Source organism: Somniosus microcephalus, chromosome 3 (genome assembly GCF_052327205.1).
Source record: "Somniosus microcephalus isolate GS21.2 chromosome 3, FLI_Smic_1.0, whole genome shotgun sequence".
NCBI classification, from domain to species: domain Eukaryota; kingdom Metazoa; phylum Chordata; class Chondrichthyes; order Squaliformes; family Somniosidae; genus Somniosus; species Somniosus microcephalus.
Window position 1 is genome coordinate 144,341,971 of NC_140989.1, and position 18,282 is coordinate 144,360,252.

Here is an 18,282-nt window from a genome sequence, read left to right on the forward strand (position 1 = left end):
GTGCTGAGCTTCAACAAATTTAGAACATGCTGATCATATCATTGTCCTGCAACGTTGCACCTCCCTCTTGACAGTGCCAAAGAAGGTGTTTTTCGGAAATATCACGGAGCGAGGATGCTGGAAGATTTCCAACGTTTCATTAAGGATAAGAAGTGGGAGGCTGTGGAATCGATCAGTGGCTGGAAGTCTCCATCTTCCTTTGCGTAATGACTTTATTTCTTTCTGTTTTCTAACCACGTGTGCACTGGCCATTATGACTTCCTCCCCTCCCCACCCACTAGTCCAGCGACACTGAGGCCTATTGTAGAGACCCCACTGAATCACCAACTGAGATCAGCTAACTCAGTGCAGACTGGGGGTCAAACCTAGGATCTTGCTAGTCTGTATTGTTCACCGTGGCTCAGTTGGTAGCGCTCTCGCCTCTGAGAAGGGACTTATCAGCAATCTTCTTGTACGAGGCCCCTTGGGTCAGAGCGATCATAATATGATCGAGCTCTCAGTCGAGATGGAGAGTGAGGAAATTGAATCAGAGACTAAGGTCCAGAACTTAAATAAAGGGAATTACGAGGGTATGAGACGGGAATTGGGTAAGATTGATTGGGTGGTGTTTCTGGGGGGATTGACAGTGGATAGACAATGGCAAGCATTCAAAGATAGAATGGAAGAATTCCAGAACATGTTTATACCGGTTTGGCATAAAAATAAACCTAAAAAGGTGACTCAACCGTGGATAACGAGGGAAATTAGGGACAGCATAAAGTCAAAAAAAAGGGCATATCAACTGGCAAAAAAAAGCACCAGACCGGAAGATTGGGGGCAGTACAGGATACAGCAAAAGAGGACAAAGGGATTAATCAGGAAGGGGAAAATAGAATACGAAAGTAAACTTGCAGCAAACATAAAGACAGACTGCAAAAGCTTTTATCGGTATATCAGGAGGAAAAGACTGGTAAAATCCCAAGTCGGTCCCTTGCAGTCCGATTCGGGAGAATATATAATGGAGAATAAGGAAATGGCAGACCAATTAAACTCATACTTTGGTTCTGTATTCACAAAGGAGGACACAAATAACCTCCCAGGAATATCGACAAACATAGGGACTAATGAGAGGGAGGAGCTGACAGAAATTAGTATCTCTAGGGATATGGTGTTGGGTAAGTTGAGGGGACTGAAGGCCGACAAATCCCCGGGGCCTGATAAACTACATCCTAGGGTACTTAAGGAGGTGGCCCTGGAGATAGCAGATGCTCTAAGGATCATCTTCCGGAACTCCATTGACTCGGGAACAGTACCCGTGGATTGGAGGGTAGCTAATGTTACCCCAATATTTAAAAAGGGGGGTAGAGAGAAAGCAGGGAATTATAGACCAGTAAGCCTTACATCGGTTGTGGGCAAAATGCTAGAGTCCATTATTAAGGATAAAATAGCGGAGCACTTGACAAATGGGGAAAGGATCGGACAGAGTCAACATGGATTTACAAAGGGTAAATCGTGTTTGACTAATCTGCTGGAATTTTTTGAGGAAGTAACTGGTAAAATAGATGGGGGAGAGCCAGTGGATGTGGTGTACCTTGACTTCCAGAAAGCCTTCGATAAGGTTCCACACAAAAGATTATCATGCAAAATTAAGGCTCATGGGATTGGGGGCAAAGTATTAACGTGGATAGAGAACTGGCTGGCGGATAGAAAACAGAGAGTTGGAATAAACGGCTCGTTTTCGGAGTGGCAGGCAGTGACCAGCGGGGTGCCGCAAGGATCTGTCCTGGGACCCCAGCTGTTCACAATATATATAAATGATCTGGATCAGGGAATTGGATGCAATATTTCCAAATTCGCTGACGACACTAAACTAGGAGGAGGGGTGGGCTCTGATGAGGATGTCAGGAGGCTACAGTGCGATTTGGACAGGTTGGGGGAATGGGCGGATACGTGGCAGATGCACTATAATGTGGATAAATGCGAGGTTATCCACTTTGGGGGTAAAAACAGGAGGGTGGATTATTATCTAAATGGCAATAGATTGGGAGATGGGGAAGTGCAGAGGGACCTGGGTGTTCTTGTGCACCAGTCACTGAAGGAGAGCATGCAGGTGCAACAGGCGATTAAGAAGGCAAATGGTATGTTGGCCTTCATATCAAGGGGGTTCGAGTATAGGAATAGGGATACCTTACTACAGCTGTACAAGGTGCTGGTGAGACCGCACCTGGAGTATTGTGTACAGTTTTGGTCGCCCCATCTGCGGAAGGATGTTCTTGCCATGGAAAGAGTGCAGCGGCGATTCACCAGGCTGATACCTGGAATGGCGGGAATGACCTACGAGGAGAGATTGAATAGTTTGGGCTTGTACTCACTGGAGTTTAGAAGATTGAGAGGGGATCTCATCGAAACATATAAAATTATGGCAGGCCTGGACAGGCTGAATTCAGAGAGAATGTTTCCAATGGCCGGGGAGCACAGAACCAGGGGCCACAGTCTAAAAATAGCGGGCAAATCATTTAAAACAGAGATGAGGAAGAATTTCTTCACTCAAAGAGTGGTGAGCCTGTGGAATTCCCTGCCACAGAGGGCTGTGAAGGCTAATTCAATAAATATTTTCAAGAGAGAATTGGATATATTTCTGAAGGCTAAGGGGATTAAGGGTTACGGAGAAAAGGCGGGGACGGGGTACTGAACTGGTAAGATCAGCTATGATCTCAGACGAAGATCAGCCATGATCTCATTGAATGGCGGAGCAGGCTCGAAGGGCCGAATGGCCTACTCCTGTTCCTATCTCTATGTTTCTATGATTCAGAAGGTGGTGGGATCAAGTCCCAATCCAGAGACTTGAGCGCCAAAAATCTAGGCAGTGGAGTGCTGCACTGTCTGAAGTGCCATCTTTAGGATGAGACGTTCAACCGAGGGCCTGTGGCACTATTTTGAAGAAGAGCAGTGGGTAGTTGATTTCTGGTCAACATTTATTCCTGAACCAATATCCCTTTAAATAATAAAAAAACGAGTATCTGGCCATTATTGCAGTGCTGTTTGTAGGCGCTTGCTGTGTACAAATTGGCTGCCGTGTTTCCTATATTACAACAGTGACTACACTTCAAAAGTACTTCATTGGCTGTAAAGTGCTTTGGGATGTCCTGAGGTTGTGAAAAGAGCAATTTATAAATGCAAGTGTTTAATTTCTCTCTCCCTACTGGGTTTCTGCTGAGGTTCCCCCCGCGCCCCCCCCCCCCCTTCACCTGTCCCCACATTTGTAAACTTACCTGACCTTAATTTACATGTTCGATCCTTGCTGCATCGCAACCATTTAAAACCTGCCGCTGGGCAGGCTCAGAGTTCACGCCTAAACAGAAGGGTTAAATTACCAGCCAGGTAACAGGCAAGCGATATACCGGGGGCCCTGCCTGGCTGGAACCCAAAGGGCAGCTACTGGCCTCTGGCTTGCCTCGGTAAATGCGTACTGAACGTAGCGTGCAGGAACGTGTGTTCCATTCTGTTCATGTTGTTTGTTTCTGAAGTCATGAATTTTTAAATTCTGGATGAGCGTTCACTTGTTCCACAGCGGCCGGTGAATAGGTTGTTGGAATCGTGCCGGTCACCGTGGCTTCTGGGACGTAGGTGGGGGAAATCGGTGAACCAGTTGAGAGAAAGAAGCTGAGAATGGGGACAAGGTACCAAATAGGTCAGACAGCCGAAGAAATCGAATCGTAAGGCGCGCATTCGAGCTGAGGAAATGTATGAATTGAAATAAATGAGCGGAGAAGGTGGTGGAGAGAAAAGTTGCAGAGGGCAAGAACCGACGCAACACCCGGTGGTGGGTAGTAAGGTTCAAGACTAGGAACAGGCGATTTGAGTTTTGAAAGTCTTCCCACCCCCCTTTTTTTGGATTGGAATCATACAGCACAAAAGGAAGCCTTTCGACCCATCGTGCCTGTACTGGCTGACTTCAACCCATCGTCCTGTCTTCAACAAGATACTTTTGTTGTGTTGACCAGCTTTGTTTATGGTGCGGCTGATAGTGGAGCGGAGTCAATTTGTTCCCGTCAATTAATTTGCTTTTATTTTTCTGATTTTCCTTTAGCATGTCCGGGATGGCGGGTCTATTCCGGCTGTCGGTGTGGATTAGAGTAAGTGTCAACAAAACCACACAAGACCATTCTCTGAGTTTTTTTTTTAGTCAATTGATCCATTCCTGACTTTGTTTTTTGGGAATATCGCAACCGTGACGATGGAATACTTTTGCAGAATAATGTTTACACTCGAGAGGAGGAGTGCAGAGATCCATGTCAATATACCTAAATAGAACTACAAAAGTTGCACCGAAAATTAATTGGTGCTTTAACTGTTGGCGAAATGTAATGCGTGTCACTTAAACCTAGTGTGCAATTTTCACACCAATGGGTTTGTAGTCATAGAAACTAATACAACAGTGCAAATTGCATTCTACTGCTCCACTGCACAGAGCTTTTGACGTTGTGTGGCTTTTTTCAGAATTTCTTTCCCCCTTTTTTAAGTCTTAATGTTCTGTGCTGGCTGATGATTTGTTAAATCGACTGCAGTTGATCCCATTGGAATGAATTGATGCATGAAATTGGCAGCAGTAAATAGCAAATCTTCTGGAGCAGACAGTCCTCAAGCTCTAATAACACTGGCAAATTGTATTTTGTAACGTCATTTTTAATTGAATTCTCCAAGAAGGATCTAGAATTATTTCCGTGTCAGAGTTGTGAACAAATTATAAAACCAAAATAGGAATTAGAAACAAAATGCTTTCCTAACTTTTAGCAACATGGGAACCGGAGGAGGCCATTCAGCCCCTCGAGCTGATTCCGCCATTCTGTTAGATCATGGCAGATCTGCACCTCAGCTCCATTTTGCCTGCCTTTCTCACAGAAACAGAAAAATAGGAGCAGGAGTAGGTCATTCGGCCCTTCGAGCCTGCTCCGCCATTCAATATGATCATGGCTGATCTTCTGTCTCAATACCACATTCCTGCTCTCTCCCCATACCCCTTGACACCTTCTGTGTCTAGAAATCTATCTACTTCTTAAACATATTCAGTGACTTGGCCTCCACAGCCTTCTGTGGTAGAGAATTCCACAGGTTCACCACCCCCTGAGTGAAGAAATTTCTCCTCATCTCATCTCAGTCCTAAATGTCCTACCCCTTATCCTGAGATTGTGACCCCCTCGTTCTAGACCCCCCAGCCAGGGGAAACACCCTCCTTGCATCCGTCTCTCTAGCCCTGTCCGAATTTTATACGTTTCAATGAGATCCCCTCTCATTCTTCTAAACTCTAGTGAATACAGTCCTAGTCGACCCAATCTCTCCTCATACGACAGTCCTGCCATCCCAGGAATCAGTCTGATGAACCTTCACTGCACTCCCTCTATGGCACGTATATCCTTTCTTAGGTAAGGAGACCAAAACTGCACACAGTACTCCAGGTGTGGTCTCACCAAGGCCCCTGTATAACTGTATTCTCCATACCCATGCCAAATTAAAATCTATCGACCTCAGATTTGAAAATTTCAATTGTCGCAGCATCCACAGCCTCGTGGGGGAGTGAGTTCCAGATTTTCACTACCCTTTGTGTGGAAAAAGTACTTCCTGATTTCACTCTTAAATGGCCTGGCTCTAATTTTAAGATTGCGCCCTCTTATCTGGATTCCCCACCAGAGGAAATAGCTTCCCTGTGTCTACCCAATCAAATCCCTTTTTAATTATTTTAAAGATCTTTAATTAGATCACCCCTCAACCTTGGCATACAAACCAAATGTACGCAACCTGTCCTCATAATTTAACCCTTCAAGCCCTGGTGTAATTCTGGTGAATCTGTACTGTACCCCCTCCAAGGCCAATAATCTGGAAAGGGAGGGGGTAAATCCAGTTGTCGTGGTCCATGTTGGAACAAACGACATAGGGAGGAGGTACTGCTGAGGAGGTCCTGCTGAAAGAGTATCAGGAGTTATGAGCTAATTTAAAACGCAGGACCTCGAGGGTAATAATCTCTGGATTATTGCCCGAGCCACGTGCAAATTGGCATAGAAACAGTCCAATCAGGCGAAATAAAACACATGGTTAAAGGGCTGGTGTGGGAAAGAGGGGATCCTTTTCATGGGACACTGGCACCGGTACTGGCCGAAGTCGCGAGCACGGGAGCTGGAGGCCAGGCTGAGCCGGTGCTTGCCGCAGGAGCGGAGGATCGTGTCGCTCCCGTCGGCTGGCCGATGCGGCCGAAGTCGCGAGGCCGGGCTGTGCCGGCGGCCGTCCTGGAAGGCTGAGTCGGGCCGGCGGCCGCTGCACGTACGTCACTTGGTACGTGATGTGATGTCAGCGCGCTAGGGCGCGTCTTAAAGGGGCAACGGCCCAAACAGGTAGGTTAAAGGGGCAACGGCCCAAACAGGTAAGTTATACATATAGTAAGGTAAGTTAAAGGGAATTATGTATCTCAATGTAAGGGACAACCGGTGGTACCGCCACAAGGGTATACTTATCAGGAAAGGATGAACAGGCTGGGCCTCTTTTTTCTCTTGAAAGAGAAGGCTGAGGGGTGACCTAATAGAGGTCTTTAAAATTATGAAAAGTTTTGATAGAATAGATAGAGAGAGTGTTTCCACTTGTGGGGAAGCGCATAACTAAAGGCCATCAATATAAGATAGTCACCAAGAAATCAAATAGGGAATTCAGAAGAAACTTCTTTACCCAGAGAGTGCTGAGAATGTGGAACTCGCCACCGCAGGGAGTGGTTGAAGCAAAGTATAGATGCATTTAAGGGGCAGTTAGATAAGCATATGAGGGAGAAGGGAATAGAGGGCTATGCTGATGGCTAGATGAGGAAAGACGCGAGGAGGCTCGAGTGGAGCATAAACGCCGGCATGGACTGGTTGGGCCGAATGTAATCCTATGTAATATCTTTCCTGTGGTGCTAAAAACTGAACACACTACTCCAGATGCAACCTTGCAAACTGAATGGAACGAAGCATTGGATGCAACCCTAAATCTCACTCTTTCCCCCAACACCCCCTCCAACCTGCTGTGTATTTTCAGCATTTTCTGTTTTTTTTTATTTTAAATACCCAATTGCCATTCGCTCTGCCTGCAGCTTCACTCAGGATGGGTATTCATGCAAAGAATGGTAGAAGTGTGAAACTCTCCCACAGATAGCTCAATCAAAAACTTTAATCTGAGATTGATAGATTTTTGTTAGCCAAGGGTATTAGGGGACATGGTGCCAAGGCAGATGACTGGAGTTAGGATGCAGATCAGCCGTGATCTGATTCAATGGCGGAACAGGCTCGAGGAGTTGAATGGCCTACTCCTATGTTCTCGTGGTACCTTTAGGCAAGTCGAAAATCGAACGGGTTGGATAGATGTGGGGGGGGGTTATGATTTGGATTCCGATATATGCTTTGTTAAAATCAATTAACTTTAATAACTAATGTCCTCTCAACATAAGGCGTGAAACTGATGGAGGAAAAATTGGACTTGTCTTGTACTTGGTATAGGTTACCCCCATGCTTGAGCCTCTTCCCCAGCGGAGGGGAAGGTTGGATATTAACTTGTACATAGACTGTATCTTCAACTTAAATATATATATTTTTTTGCATTTTAATGAAAGAAAGGCATGATGTAAATCTTAATATAATAATGTCCAGTTTATCGTTCACTTTCTGAACCGTCCTCTCTCACTGGACTGTCTGGTCCAAATACAGGCACATGGCGAGCTTAGCTACGCTGGAACTAAATCGCAAAGGGATGTGCTGCACCATGAAATCCATCTCTTAGACTCATTCAAGAGATTAAGGAGCTCATTCATCTGATTTAACGTTTAGTATGAACAGAATTCGTTATGAAAATCAATGCAATGTAGTTTAGATCCCACAAATGCACAGGCATAAGTGATGACCAGAACGCACTTGTTCAATGTCAACGCCACAGTTGGGATTATAAATTGGTCTTCATAAAGATCTGTCGATGGATGGCATAGATTTTGGCAAGCATGTTATTGAAATGCATGGTGGAAATAGCAAATCTGTTTAAATTTAATTTATGTATGAAATTATTTACAGGCAGCTCTTCCTTGATGCAGCATGCATTTCTTGCAGTGCTATTTCAGATTCAGAGCTGTGTTTACTTGCCTCCCAAATTTAGTGTATTTTCTACTTTTTGTATTCGTTTTAAAATAGTTGTTAAAATGAGTGTCAGTTCAGTTATAAAGGGGTGGGGAACAGTAACTTGCACTAATTCTACCATTCAACAGAGGATCTAGAATCATAGAATAGTACAGCACAGAAAGCAGCCATTCAGCCCATCGAGTCTGCGCCGATGGATCTGTGGAGTCTGGGCCCTGGATCTGCTGTTCACTAAGAAGTGCTACAGTTGATTTAGCAGCAGCCATTTGAACAGAGCATTTCATATCAAATTTGCTATTCTGTGGCATCTCTGATTCTTTGGCTGTTTTTTATTTAGTGTTTTAATGCCAGTGGCTCCCCATTGACATGTCATAGACGCATGATGAAGTAACAAAGAACCTCAACATATCCCTTTTGAGTTAGTGACTTTTTTTCTTTGTATCGGTAAATATTTAATATGTATTTCCATCTTGATGCAGTGCCATTTTACACCTACTTTGCTATGTACTGTGGTGAACAATGTTGCAAGTGTCATCCAATTCTGGCCCCTTGAGCATCCCCAATTTTAATCGCTCTACCATTGGTGACCGTGCCTTCTGTTGCCTAGGCCCTAAGCTCTGGAATTCCCTGCCTAAACCTCTCTACCTCTCTCTCCTTTAAGATGCCCTTTAAAACCTAACTCTTTGACCAAGCTTTTTGTTGCCTGTCCTAATGTCTCCTGATGTGGCTCAGTGTCAGATTTTGTTTTATAACGCTCCTGTGAAGCTCCTTGGGACGTTTTACTGCACTAAAGGTGGTATATAAATGCAAGTAGTAGTAGTTGTTGTTGTTGTCATGAGTATAGCAACATAAAATATTTCTCTTTGATTTGCAGCAAATGCATGGCTACTTGACTGAGACGCTGGGAATTCCAGTTTGGGGTTCCTACATAATATTTGCTGTGGCTACTCTAGTGGCAGGTCTCATCCTCGGCCTGGTAAGTTAATGCAGACACTGCATGATCTAAGTCTGAACCAAGCCATGAATCGATTTCAGTTGTTTGCTGTAAGGAGCTGGGAGTAATGGATTGAGATTAGCTACACTGATCAATTCTACACTCGAAGTAATGTGGGTTATAACTTTCCTTTAGTAGAAGGACATTTCATTGAAAGAATTGGACGAGGCTTCAAGTGGGGGCGGTTCTGAAGAAAGTTTCTTTTTCAAACACTGATCAGTTTGCTGTGCATTTCCAGTATATTCTGTTCCTATTTTGCTATAGTGTTGCGTTGGCAACCCTTTCCTCCTTCGTTATTTCTTACCCATCCCAGGCAGACCTCACCATACTGCATTATCATTTCTCGTATAACTATTAGTCCAGTATTTGGTGCAATCTTTAAAAAAAAAAAAAAAAAAAAAAAATCAGTTCCTCTGGCCATTATCACATTGCTGTTTGTGGGAGCTTGCTGTGCGCAAATTAGCTCCCACATTTCCTGCATTACAAAAGTGACTGTACTCCAAAAGTATCTCATTGGCTGTAAAGCGCCTGAGGTCATGAAAGGCACTATACAAATGCAAGTCTTCCTTTTCAGTAGTGCAGCTGGTGATCATACAGCTTTTATGTATGTGATAGTGCCACTTTTGCATTGGTGCAAAGCAGTTTTGGGCACACCTCCAGGCGGTCAACTCGCTATATATTTTCCCTTTTTTTAATCCACACTTTCGTCTGGGCTTTTTTCTTTTCCCCCCCCCCCCCCCCAAACCACATGGCAGCTGTCCTTCATTCTGCCAGGGCCATTCACACTTCACCTAGAGCCATCCTTTGTTCCTTAAATATCTCTTAATGTCTCTTGATCTCTCCTGCTTTCTATCCTATCTCTGACCTTCCCTTTTGTTCTTTCATCCCCACCCCCTTTTCCCAGCCCGCTCTTGCTTTAAAATCTATCCCTTTTCCTGCTTTTTTTTCCAGTTCTGACCAAGCGTCTTCGACCTGAAACGTTAACTCTGTTTCTCTCTCCACGGATGCTGCCCTGGCCTGCTGAGTTTTTCCAGCGTTTTCTATTGTTATTTCGCTCTAGCTTGAGTTCCCACTGATTTGCGGTTTTGCTCCAGGTAGGCATGAAGTCTCCATCATTAAAAATGAGCAATCCAGATAGCAAAGCTTTATACATGAAAGCCTTTGCTGCCGACCTTGCGACTGAGACTGGTGCACAGTTTGCAATATATCTTGTGGTCTGCCTGCGCACGCACTGCAAGGTTACGAGTCTGAGACCAATACCTACATTATAACGGCAGCCTTTACTACATATGTAGCTCCCTAGTCCTAAGCTCCGGAATTCCCTCCTTAAACCTCTCTGCCTCACTACCTTTCCTCCTTTAAGACGCTCCTTAAAATCTATCTCTTTGACCAAGCTTTTTGTCACCTGAACTAATATCTCGTTATGTGGCTCGATGTCAAATTGGGTTTGATGATCGCTCCTGTGAAACACCTTGGGACATTTTACTAATTAAAGGTGCTATATAAATGCAAGTTGTTGTTGTATGCAAAGCCATGACTAAGTAATGTAAAAGCAAAATACTGCGGATGCTGGAAATCTGAAATAAAAACAGAAAATGCTGGAAATACTGAGCAGGTCAGGCAGCATCTGTGGAGAGAGAAACAGATTAAGTAAGTAATGGCCGAGAAAATTCCGTTCCCTACGGATGTGTACGCACTGTGTACTCACCCGTAGGGCCAAAGAAAGTGCCGGTTTTAGGCATGCACTGCGCATGCGCTGGAAACCGGAACTTGCGTTCTGTGAAGAAAGGGCTTCACAGGTCAAACGCCTGTGCCGGATAGGCAGCGCGCATGGCTGAAACTTCTGTTTTTTTCCACAGTTGCTTCAGTCCAGGTAAGTCTGAAACAGCTGTGCCTGGGAAAGCAGTCACAAGGCCTGCTTTTACCAGGCTAAGAGGTGAAGAAAGTAAAAAAGAAAAAAATAAAATTTTTCCACTGATTTATTATTTTAAAATACTTTAAAGAAAGGTAAGTTTATTTTTAGCCCTGTTAAAAACTTTAATATTGTTTCAAAAATTTAAATTTTTTAAAAAAATATTTAATTTATGTAATTTAGTCATTTTAAAAATGTGATTTTTTAAAGAATTTATTTGAAGTTTTACTTGTGTTTTGGGGCTGATCTCTATTCATAGATTTGACAGGTCTTCCTGTCAAATCTATGAATGGAGATTCCCTGCTCTGATTGGCTCCCCATGGCCCACGTGATCCCAGGGACGCTGCGAACTACCTGCGCCTCTGGGATATGTGTGCCCTGCACACCGGCAGTTTGAAGAGGCCCAGCAACGGAATTCTGCGCCTCCTGGGAGCCCTCTGGTCCAGGCGGAGATTTTTCCAAATCACAGCCCTCCGCCCGCGGGGGGGCTGCGAACGGAATTTCTGGGCCATTGTGTTTAACAAGTGTTGGCCAATAGTTTTATACTACATCCTTGTCATAGGTTTTCGCTAATTATTTACCTCCGTTTCTACCATTTTTTTTTCAAAAAGTTATTTTTCCACCTACCCCCACTGCATCTTTAATGCCCACATTTGTTGCCAGATGGTGATTGTGGTCCGAACCGAACTCCTCATGTGTCACTGAAGAAGAAAGATTAAAAGGGCTATTAAAAATCCTGCAGGAGGTGTCAGGACAAGGATGAAGGCATAGTTACAAACAAAAACAGAGAACTTGTGGGTGTGAGCCTTCAATAATGGGCAAGGTGTTTTGTGGTAATGAAGAATGGCAGGGAACAGAATGAGGGATGGGGATGAATGAGCTGAAGATCTATTCATGATTCCTCCGTCGTCTTCTATTCCATTTCGACAAACTTGAACTTGGTAAAATTGCCTGTGTTTTTCCTTTCTGACTATGTAGCACCGACAGATCACACAAAGATTCAGAAGGTTTTTTATAATATTTAAAATTTTGAATTCTGTAAAGTAATAAGTAAAGCTGTTTTTTTTGTGTTTTATATTTATTTTTTTAAATCTACATTTTTGGGATATATATATTTATTCCAGAGGAGTGAGAATACAGATTCTTTAAAAATGAAGTTTAAATTCATCTAAACCATTATTCACATTGAGATGTAAGTTATTAGTCAGTTTAATTTGCACAATAGGCGCTTGGTGCTGTGCACAGGACTCTACATGCCTGAATATGTACTCTTTAAATAACTCTTTCCTACGCACTCAGCATCAAATTATATATTTTTTTCAGATTCTGGTCTTAATTGCTGATTGTATATGTCCACCCAAGCGTCAACAGAAATACGAAGTAACGGGTAAGAACCTTGCAATTTAAATAGATATTTGCTCGTATGTTGTGCATCCTACAGTAAACATGCAACTGTACTAAATTGGCACATCAATTCATTATGTTGGTCCAATTTGACGTGCAGAAGTGTCGATTAGAATACAATTTTATTAATTTTTGTACTTCTCTAATTCAACAGATGGCCGGTGGGGGGGGAGGGATTTTAACCTAAAAAAAAAAACAGGTGGGTTTGGAGCGTGAGGGCATTTAAATTGTTAAAAAATCAGATTCCTGACCGGAACCAGCCTCCAACCCACCCACTTCCGGTTTTAACAGAGGTGGGATGGGAAGCAGGATGGGGGCGGGCAGACAACCCGCTCCCAAGAGGTGGGACGTCAATTTAAATAATATAATCGGGTTGGAAGCCAGTTTTTTAACCTCCATTTTGTTTTTAACTGCATGTGGACGGGTTTCACACAATTCGTGAAACCCGGCAGTTAAAGGAAGGCGGGGACTGCTGGATCCAGGAGGTAAGCGGCTTTATACATACCTCCTGGATCCAGGGTCCCTGCCTAACCCACCCCGCCCCCCCGTGATCAGAGACCCACCCCACCCCCCCCCACCACCACCCCCCCACGAGGCCTTCTCCAATCCCCCCCGCCCATCATCCGGAGTTTGGCCACGATTCTCCAGTGGGACGACCACGAGCTTCCCTTCACCCATTTTCCACCTCCCCCCCGATCCTTTTAACCCAGCCCCCCTCCCTGCCCCCAACCTGCCTTTCTCCTTAAAATCCAGCCCATTGTTTCTGTTGTGATTTGTATCTTATTTGGAAGCACTGATCACGTGCTTTAATTGCTGTTTGAAAATTATATATGGGTTGTAAAAGAGCCTTACAGGTAGAAAGATTTAATTACACTAAAAACATTTTCCTTCTCCAATTTTCTCTGCCAATTTTCTCTCTTTCTCCTCCCCCACCCCTAAAAGGAAGTGTTGATGCCTTTGGTTGTCTTCTGGTTGTCTTCCATGGCCTTGCTTAAGTGGTCATTATTCATGTTTGACCCTTGACCATCCGCATTGTTACTGCTAGGTTATTTGACTGGGGACGGTGGGGGGGGGTGTGGGGGGTTGGGAGGCACACTATATAACTGAGCCCAGGACATTTTTCCAGCACAGCTCGCTGCATCGCAATCCGAAGAGGGAACCTTGGTTGATTTCTCCACCACCCCCAGTGAGGTGTTGAGGCCAGTTTTAGCATCCATCCTGCTGCCCCAATATCAGGATAAGAGTTAACGAATGAACTTGCTCCTTTTGAAAGTTTATTTTTTGTTATTGAAAGGAATGAGTGTACAATTGTTGTTGCCTACATCCAGACATTTTTGCCTGGAACAACAGATACTTGCTCAAATCCTTTAGAACCATTCTCTTGTGTTTCCTGTAGCTAATTGTTTATGCAACGTTATGTTGCTAACCTTTGACCAAGGGGCCGTCTTGCAAATGTTGCGACACACTGCGCTGTAGAATAATGAAATGCATGTCTGTATCTGTGATTCCTCGCACAAATGAGCTGCTGATTTTCAATCGGTCAGTTATCAAATAGGGGCCCCGGGCCCTTTGTTATAGGGAGACCAAAATTGTTATAATTAATAAAGCCCATTCACTCACTGTATACAATCTGAGCAACAACAAAAGGAGCAAGCGCTGAATTTGACCTTGGTCAGTGTCCCACAATCGGGTTGTTAATGGAGAATGAATGGCCTGTGGAGGAGTAAGTCTGAAAAGGCTGTGGATGAAGGGAAGATGGGTTGCCAGTGGCTACCAGACTATTGTTTGTTTCACTGACGGTGTCTCAGGACACCTTACCCTGCTTTCTATATTAACAGAAGAACCAAAGGCGACATGAGGAAAAACTTTTTTACACAGCGAGTGGTTAGGATCTGGAATGCACTGCCTGTAAGGGTGGTGGAAGCAGATTCAATTGTGGCTTTCAAAAGGGAATTGTATGAGTACCTGAAGGGGAAAAAAAATTGCAGTGCTACTGGGGAAGGGCGGGGGAGTGGGACTAGCTGAGGTGCTCTTGCAGAGAGCCGGCATGGACTCGACAGGCCGAATGGTCTCCTGTGCTGTAACCATTCTATGATTCTACAGAGATTATCGAGGAAGGAACTGAGGAAGGTGATGGGGAAGACGAGGATGATGAGGAGGACTCTGACGAGCCTGAAAAGAAGGAGCAAGATATTCCAGACTGGGGAGCACACGAATCTGAAGCAGAGGAAGAAAAGAATGGTTTGAGCGACAAGGCCTCGGGCGACGAGTCTGCTATTGAGGATGACTTCGAAAATGACCAACATGAGGGCAATTTAGATCGGCAGCCATTGGACAGCGAGGCAGACAGAGTGGTCAGAAAACGAATACTAAAGGAAGACTGCTAAATGCTCCTTTTTAGAAACGAATACCACTTTCCAGAACTTTGACCAAAGAATTGTGCTTCTGTGGACTTTCTGTCCGACCTTTTTGAACATACAAATTTGGCTTGTTTGGCTTCCCTTTTTTTTCTAGTTCTGAACATATTGGCTATGACAATCTTGATCGAATGTTAATTGAATACAATATGCAGGTTATACTTGTACCATTTAAAAAAAAATGCTTTATATAGGTTAATGAATATTCCACGTTTTGTACTTTTAAAAGGGCAACAATGCTCCAGTAAGCATGCTTTATCCACTGAATAAACTAGTGCGAGCAGTGGTTATCTTTTTAAAACAAATAACACCGCTTGCCAATATTATACCACGACCGTGGCCATATTGCCAGTGTGATAGTGCCCTGGCCTTTCTGTACACCCTCTTAAGGTGCATGTTTTAATAGCAATTATATCTTTAGGTAGAAGTTGGCAGGTTTAAACTTCCAGGTACAGAACTCTGCATCCAAAGTGTATGCAGTTCATTGCACACTCCATTCGGACATGCGGTTTCAGTACACATGCTAGATCAAACTAAAACAGTAAGGTTTATAATAAAGGCAATAGAGTGGTTGAAACTTTTGGTTAAAAAAGATTCTTGAAGGGGTACTGTTGCCATGAGCAGAGTGACTTGCAAGACATTCCAGTATGTGTGTGAGCTGTGGCAGTGGAGAGCTTAGTGACTTTCTGTGCAATCCTCGGTTTCAATCATTTGAAAAATACACCGCTTTTGTATGCAGCAGATGGAAGGGTAGAAATTGCTGTCAGCCATGTTGTACGAATGCTGAATGTATTTGTACCAAGTTCCCCCCTCCACTCTTTCCATAAATGGGTAATTGCCTCCCATTAAAATAGCAAGAAAGCACCTACAGCACTCGGGCAGTAACATTGCTGATCATTGCTGCCCTGTAATGTCTTGCTGCACAGATTTCTGTTGGAGGGAGGCCAGTATATCCTTGGGAACAGGCTATTGATGCCCCTTAATGTGCCGTTCTTTGAAGTCTGTGCATTTTATGTACATATACAGTAATAATCCTGGGCTGGCTGGGTTTAAAAAGAGTAAACTCCAGCTGTAATCCAGCCAGTGATACAGCGCAGCTTTAACTTGGATTAACATGATGCTTGTTTATTAATAGCTGCTGAAAGCGTGCTTCCTTCTGTACCTGAGGGATTCGACTCTCCTCAAGAATGGACACCGTGTTTTATGAGTTCAGCAGCTTTTATTTAAAATAAAAAAGGATTTAAAAAATTTTTTTTTGCAGTACTCTGCAATATAAAGCTTTCCACTGGAATTCTGATGAGTTTAAAAGGCTATTGGGCAGGTGGGGTGGGGGGAGGGGGAATTATAACTCTTAAACAGGGAGTCATTGTTCTTGGGATTAAAATGTAAATACTATTCTGAAACTGTTCACTTTTTAATATTACGAGCGATATATTGACAATTTGCATTTCTGATCGATTTAACAAAGTTTTGCCATTTGTACGTGACTGTTCGGTATCCTCATCATTATAAAATTAGGCCTGTAGTGCAAAGATTTGTACTATTTTTGTAAAGAATATTTCTTTCTGGATTTGTATTATGGGGATGCGGAAAGCTGTATTAAAATGACCTTTTTGTATTTTATGAGAATGGTGTTGGAGATGTATCTCTTTTTGTAAGATGAATGCAGAAGTACCTGCTATATTTTGTATTTATTGCTTTGCCCATAGTTTGGCTGGCCTTGTTTACAAGTTACGTAGAGACTTGTGAAAACTTGCATGTGTCTCTACACTGTGACCACAATGGGTGCACTTCTATATTTAAAAAGAAATTTCGGCTATTGCAGTTGTCCATCAAACTTGCCTTTTATTTTGAGAAGCTTTTTGTTGTTGTGCTGTGCAATGTTAATTGACAAATATACTTGAAGCTCAAAGCTGTAGATGCTTCTGAGGGCTGAGAAGTCGGGTAAAATGGAGGTGGAATGGACCAAAACATTTAATTGCACAGCCTTTTCACTTCAGCTTTACGTTAAGTAATTAGCTGTACTTATTAGAAGGAATGTGTTCGCCATGGCATGGCAATTTGTGTTTTTTTGGGGGGGGAAAAAAAAGTTTTTACAATGCAAGTGTTATTTCTATAGACCCATTGATTTTTGTTAACAGAAAATGCAATAAACGCATGCCTTTTGTACATTGTTATTTGATTTATCCTTGAACGATCTAGCCATTTTAATGCTGAGTACTGCATAGCACACCGTTTTATTTTAATAGTATAATCCACGACTGGCAATGAACAGAAACATTCAATGTATTGTGTGTAGAAAATGCAAATCAACACTCTCAGCAAATACATCAAAACGCTCTGGTAGACTAGGTGCACACAATAGTTCCAAAGAATAATCTTGCCTTTTTCCATTGCCTATGGGTGTCTACCCAGGACTGCTCCAAGTACATTGGTGCAGTCTTTACTTTCTGAGCTCTTGGAAAGTGCTGTATCCAGTTCACCTGTATATCTGCAGTTCTCCATCCCTGATCCTGCTTGGCTGAAAGGTGTTTTCCATTTAATTGTTTTGCCTTTTCTGGAAAAATGTTCCCCTCCACTTCAAATAGAGTTGACTGTTGGGATCTAATTCCACGGGTGAAAGTCTTCTGGTATCTCATCCAAGGGGCCAGTCTTCACATGAGCCTGGACAATGAATGTTGGCAGGTGACTTGACTATCTGGAGCATTGTGGTTGCGTCCATTCTTTTCCAACCTTGCACACTTTTAGCTGGCTATCCTTTCCCCTACCCGCCCCACCCCGCCGCACTCCTAACTCAGAACTACTGAAGCCAATTGTCGTAACTTCCTAGGCACCCTGCTTACGATCGACAAACTCCACACAGTCCATCATTACTGGGAATGTGCGTTAACAACTAACTGCTTCTCTGAATCATCTTTTAAATTAATGCCTAGGATCAACTATTTATTTAGTTAAATATTGATGCTTGGCTTCCAAGGTGGGCTCAGTTTGTAAAGGTTGTGGCTTCAAGACTTAGAATTTGAGAATGTAATCTAAGCTGATGCTCCAATGCAGACTTGGAAGTACGACATTATAGGAGATTGTGACCTCGGTGAGATGTTAAACTGAGGCTCGGTCTGCCTGTTTTTGTGGTTCAGGTGGACATTGACGCTCACACGGCAGTAATTGGAGAAGACCAGGACATTGTCCCCATGTCCTGGCCAACATCGTTCTAAACCAACATCATTAAAAGCCAATTTAACCAGTCATTCATCACCTTTTTGTGACCTTACAAAAAAGGTGGGTTGAAGTCCCACTCCAGGGACCTGAGCACAAAAATCTAGGCTGACCCTCCAGTGCAGTGCGGAGAGTGTGCAGCACTGTCGGAGGTGCCGTCTTTTGGATGAGATGTTAAACCGAGGCCCCATCTGCACTCAGGTAGACATAAAAGAT

The 18,282-nt window shown here is 43.5% G+C and overlaps 1 protein-coding gene across 1 annotated transcript in view; it reads left to right on the forward strand.

Annotated features, from left to right (window-relative positions):
- Positions 1-17,024, forward strand: part of tmx4 (thioredoxin-related transmembrane protein 4) — a 66,943-nt gene extending 49,919 nt beyond the window's left edge. Inside the window, exons 4-8 of the mRNA XM_085981711.1 lie at positions 75-203; positions 4,070-4,115; positions 8,998-9,099; positions 12,353-12,416; positions 14,537-17,024. Coding sequence (XP_085837837.1) covers positions 75-203; positions 4,070-4,115; positions 8,998-9,099; positions 12,353-12,416; positions 14,537-14,820 — 625 coding nt within the window. The 3' untranslated portion in view covers positions 14,821-17,024. The remainder of the gene's footprint in view (positions 1-74; positions 204-4,069; positions 4,116-8,997; positions 9,100-12,352; positions 12,417-14,536) is intronic.
- The last annotated feature ends 1,258 nt before the right edge of the window (positions 17,025-18,282 follow it).